The 5631-nt window shown below is 35.9% G+C and overlaps 1 protein-coding gene across 1 annotated transcript; it reads left to right on the top strand.

Annotated features, from left to right (window-relative positions):
• The first annotated feature begins 2716 nt into the window (after positions 1 to 2716).
• LOC144975219 (neurotensin receptor type 1-like) lies at positions 2717 to 4553 on the top strand. The gene has a single exon (XM_078919083.1). The coding sequence runs from the start codon at positions 2869 to 2871 to the stop codon at positions 4180 to 4182; it is 1314 nt and encodes a 437-aa protein (XP_078775209.1). The 5' UTR covers positions 2717 to 2868; the 3' UTR covers positions 4183 to 4553.
• Positions 4554 to 5631: the final 1078 nt, after the last annotated feature.

Genomic DNA, 5631 nt, shown 5'->3' with positions numbered 1-5631 from the left:
GAAATTATTCATCGCAAGAATTTACTTCTTTTGTGTTTGAGTGATAAAAAATATATTTTTGTGTTAGTTGTGTGTGAAGTTTTGGAGAAAATCCTGAAAAAGGCTGGTAAGGAGCAGAGAGTCAACCCTTTCCTTATCAGCGATTTTTAGAATGTTCCCCAAAACTTCACTCCCAACCACCCAACGCAAAAATAGAATTTTCTTACTCAAATAGAAAGCAACAAATACATTCTATCTATTTATAATATTGATCAGCAAAATGAACTCTACAACACAGTATCACGTTTTTTTATAGCTATAATACAACATTTTTCTTTGAATTATGTGATTTACAAAAGAAATCTGAATGATAAAAGTGCTGGATGGATCGTAACGAATGTGATGATTTTCCTATATTTGGTGAGGAGACTGTTAACAACTGAACTCGGGAGTTGTTAGAAACTAAAAACAATACAGAATGTACAAGGGTCTTGGAGGTGTGGGAAGCAGATCTCAAAGTAATGAAATCATCACGGCGTGTATTTGGAAATAATAATAATAATAATAATAATAATAATTGAAATATTGAAAATGAAAAACATAAATTAGACAGGGCTTTGGAAGATGAAATGACTATTGAGGTCAGTGAAGAGGAAACGAGATTCGTATTTTCGAAACTAAACGAGAGGAAGGCTGCTGGGCCGGATGGATTGAAAGGAAAACTATTAAAGGAATGTGCCCACCAGCTTTCCCCCATTTATACACATATTTTTAACTGGTCCCTCCAATGCGTTTCGATCCCTGAAATTTGGAAAACTTCAAAATTATTCCTGTTCCAAAAAAAGAAAAACTTGAAACTATGAACGATCTCAGACCTGTTGCACTGACTTCAATAGTCATGAAATCTTTAGAAAAACTTGTTCTTGTTAAAATTAGGAATCAGTTTATGCCATTGAGTGATAGTCATCAATTTGCTTACAAACCAGGACGTGGCGTAGAGGATGCCATTTTGCTGTTTACAAACAACATCTACAGGCATCTAGATCACGCTAGGAGCTATTGCAGATTGCTTTTTGCAGATTTTTCTTCAGCGTTCAATACAATGCAACCTCAGTTGGTTGTTCAAAAATTGACTAGTCTGAATTTAAACAAGTATATAATTGCTTGGGTGCTCGAATTTCTTACGGAGAGAGCACAATATGTTCAATTAGGACAAAACAAATCTTCCTGTATAACTACAAATATTGGTGCTCCTCAGGGTTGTGTATTGTCCCCTGTATTATTCACAATATACACGAATGACTGTAGAAGTCAAAACCTGAGTGTACCTTTAATAAAGTTTGCAGATGACACCGCTCTTCAAGGCCTCATAACAAATGGCAACGAAGTGGCTTATAGGCAAGAAATTGATAGATTTGTGTCTTGGCGTGATGCCCACCACCTAGAGCTTAACATAAGCAAGACAAAGGAGCTAGTGATTGACTTTAGGAGAGTGAAGGAACCGATAGAACCGTTAAAATTAAAGGACCAATTCGTCCAGCGAGTTCCTCACTACAAATACCTTGGTGTAACGATTGATGACAGGCTCAAGTGGGATGAACACTTGAAAATAATTAGGCATAAGATGTGCAGACGTACATATTTTTTATCAAAACTCTCTCAGTTTAGAATAGATAAAACCCTCTGCACATTATTTTATAGAGCAGTCATTGAAAGTGTTTTGTCATTTTGTATAACAGCTTAGGGAGGCAATTGCTTAGCAGTGGAAAGGAACAAAATAAATTCAAATATTAAAAAATCCATTAAACGCTATATAAATGATGTTGACGATGTAGATCTTTTATACGAGAAATTTTGTATAAATAAAATAACTAAAATATTAAATGACCAGTATCATCCACTAAGACCATCAATTATTATGTCAGAAAGAAGTGGTCGCCCTTTCTCTATTTCAGCGAAAACAGAGAGACACCGAAAATCTTTTCTGCCGTCCAGTATTAGGCTTTATAACAACAAGCAATAATCATTTTATATAATTATTTCTCATTTTTACTTTAAAAAAATATAAATATTAATTTATTAATTTATTTGTTTTGCAATCTTTTCAATTTTCAATTTATAGTGACAGTTTTAACTATTTTACAGTGTTTGAAATTATTCATATTATAAAGCGCAGCTCTGGTTATAGAGCTGCTCCTTTTTTATATATATACATCCTATTTCCATTGTATTTTTATCTTATGTGTAAATTATAACACGTCTGTACAAAAAATTTCCTTTTTGGGATGCAATAAAGTATTATTATTATTATTATTATTATTATTATTATTATTATTATTATTATTATTATTATTATTATTATTATTATTATTATTATTATATTATTATTATTATTATTATTATTATTAATAATAATAATAATAATAATAATAATAATAATAATAATAATAATAATAATAATAATAATAATAATAATAAATGATAATGATAATAATAATAATATGATTTCTTGAAATTTGGATTCTCGAATGCTCTGTGGAATGGTGTTCCATACAGACGGACCAATATATGTGTGTGTATGTGTTTGTGTGTGTGTGTGTGTTGGGTGGTTTTTTTTCATCATTATCTACTTTTGTTTACACTAACGTTAAATCATCCATACGTATTTTTCTTTTCAAAATTACTTCTCTCTATATTAATTTTTTTTATGTTTAATCTCTTACAGATCGAAACCCGAAAGACTCAAGTCACTCATATATCCAGTTACAGTCAACTATCATATGAACCCACCTTGCCATTCCTTCAACAGATCTATTGCACATTTGAAAAGAAGACGAGTGAACCACTTCTAAAATTTTGAAAGAGCGTTTAAAAAAGAAAAGGCAAAAAATGAGCAGAGGTATGAAACTTCCAGACCCCAAATTTGGAGATTCCCCTTTTGGCGTCAGTGCTGCAATCATGACCACTTTCGCCAATGTCATTTTCAACTATAATAGTAGTGACGTCATCAACGCCACAGACAATGACGTCATCAACGGATGGTCTACTTTGGAGAACGGAGCAGGGCACCTGTCCTTGCTTTCACAATCGGTCTTCCCCCCGGCTGAGGCCTCCCTATTCAAAAGTTTGGGCATAAACGATAACACAAATAACAATTACAACCCCCACCACCAACACAGCGGTGGGAATTCCAGCATGACGTCGATGGAAAAGTCTGCAAATATTAGTGACGTCACTGAATTCTTCAAGTACACCGTCAAAGCACTCTACATCTACGCCGTCCCCATCATTTGCGTACTGGGCATAATCGGTGACACCATATCATTCTCAGTCTTCGTGTTCACGTCTTTTCGGTTCCAGCCCTGCAGCCAATACCTAGCAGCTCTTAGCCTAGTCGATACCCTCTTCCTCATCTCGCAGCTTATCAGCTCTCTCATGACGTTTTTCCCAGTCATCGCCCTGGCACCGGGAATCTGCAGTGTCATGGTATTTCTCTCCTACGCCTGCAGCTTTCTATCCGCTTGGTTCGTTGTCCTGATGATGATGGAGCGATACGTGGTAGTCTGCCACCCATTTCGCGACTCACTAGTCGGCAACAGACAAAAGACAATGACCTTGATAAGTATTCTCACAGTCTTTGCACTTCTCACGTATTCTCACAGTTTTTTCACCACAGACTCCAAAACCGGACCCCACTGCCAGGTGGATCCCGATCACTATTACTTCGTCGTCATTTTCACCTACGTCGATTCCTTTCTGACGTTCATTATTCCATTCCTACTGATCGTAGCTTTAAATCTTCGGATCATTTTCACTGTAAGGAAGTTCAGATTAAGACACAGTCTGATCCATAGAAGTATTTACAGAACCCAACGTTACCACAATGCCGATAAAACTCTTTCTCTCGCTCAAGTGCGTTCAACAAAGATGCTTCTTCGTGTTTCGAGTGTGTTCGTTATTTTATACATGCCAAGCTACGCGACACGCCTGTATGGAATGCTTCTACAACAAGTCGGCGGGAATCACATAGATGAAGAAACGAGACTTAAATTACTCATAGCTCAGCAACTCTGTCACGTGTTGTATTACGTTAACTTTGCTGTGGACTTTTTGGTGTTTTCAATGACAAGCAGCAATTTCAGGCGTCACGTTTCTAGGTGCTTCAGAAGTAAAGCAATCAGTTGTAAATATAGATATTGCTGAAGAGATAATCTAATGATCTTGTTGATACACTTGTTGAACAATATTATGACAACTCCTGTCACGGGCAAAGACTGAAAGGACTGTTGTATCTCGTTTAACAATAAGAATTAATAGGACTGGCAGCCCCAAGACAACATCATATCTTGGTGAAATAGATGTGGAAAATATAAAATAATGTATTTCGATATGTCTTTTACCGGTTAACTACCGTCCTCTGGAAAAAAACTATATTATTTAAAATATGATCAGAAGACTCGTCCTTCAATTATGGATCGATTTAACTGACCCTCGTGTCGGTAAGAAGAAAAAAAACCTTTCGAACCTGGGAATTCGGGAAATTTTCCTTAAGGCCAAGGTTTGAGAGTTTTTGTCAAGATGAGGTTCATTTAGATTGGACTAAGAAGAAAAAGAAGAAGAAGAAGAAGAAGAAGAAGAAGAAGAAGAAGAAGAAGAAGAAGAAGAAGAAGAAGAAGGAGGAGGAGGAGGAGGAGGAGGAGGAGGAAGTTGGTTGCAAACACTGGTTATAAATATCTAACTGATGCAATATCTATAGAATACACAAGTGCCTGATGTATAGAGCGCTGTCTGTCAGAAATGAAAGACACAAATCATTATGTAATAACTGATAACCCATGCCCTATAGATAGTATGCGCTTGGCTAAGAAGGTAACAGCATTGCCATCCGGAAGTATAACGGACCAGCACACAAAAACGACGTGTAACCATAAACTTTTATCGTCTGGTTAATACAGTTTAGTGCTAATTACTCTTAAACGTGGATGGCAAAAAACAATAACAAGGACCCGAGTGCCGTCATCTTCTTTCTAGCTATAGACTATAGATAGAATGAAAATGACGTCACTCAGGTCTTTGTTATTGGATTTTATTTTTGCCATCCATGTTATTATCAGGACTATAAACATTCATGGTTACACATCGTTTTTGTGTGTTTGGTCCGTTATGTTTCCGGATGACAATGTTGTGAGTTTCTTAGCCAAGCGCACAGTATAGAAGAGATAAAATTGATGTCACTCAACTATTTGCTATTGTTTTCAGACATCCATTTTGATGATTAGTTTTCACAAAATTATATATATCCCACTATGAACGTTTTAAGCTAACACAAAGTTTTGTGTGTTAGTAAACTACATCCTAACTAAATCGGAAACTCTACAGGAAATTCCAATCCTATTAAGAAAGGAGTCCGTCAAGGGTGTGTTGCCTCACCAGATCTGTTTAATCTATACCAAGAAACAATCATGAGGGGCATAACCAATAAGGAGGGAATAAAAGTAGGAGGTCACAACATAAATAATATAAGATACGCAGACGATACGGTACTCGTTGCAACATCAGAAATCCAACTTCAAAAGATTGTTGACAAAGTGGTAGTAGATAGTGAAGCCAAGGGAATGGAAGTGAATATCACCAAAACGGAATGCATGGTAA

The sequence above is a fragment of the Berghia stephanieae genome, chromosome 6 (assembly GCF_034508935.2).
Source record: "Berghia stephanieae isolate SIO BIC M18660-M18661 chromosome 6, UCSD_Bste_1.3, whole genome shotgun sequence".
Lineage (NCBI taxonomy): Eukaryota > Metazoa > Mollusca > Gastropoda > Nudibranchia > Aeolidiidae > Berghia > Berghia stephanieae.
This window is presented reverse-complemented; position numbering and strand designations above follow the sequence as displayed.

What these genes read in the sequence shown, in the direction of transcription:
- LOC144975219 (XM_078919083.1), top strand. Translation starts at nt 2,869, where the DNA reads ATGAGCAGAGGTATGAAACTTCCAGACCCCAAATTTGGAGATTCCCCT.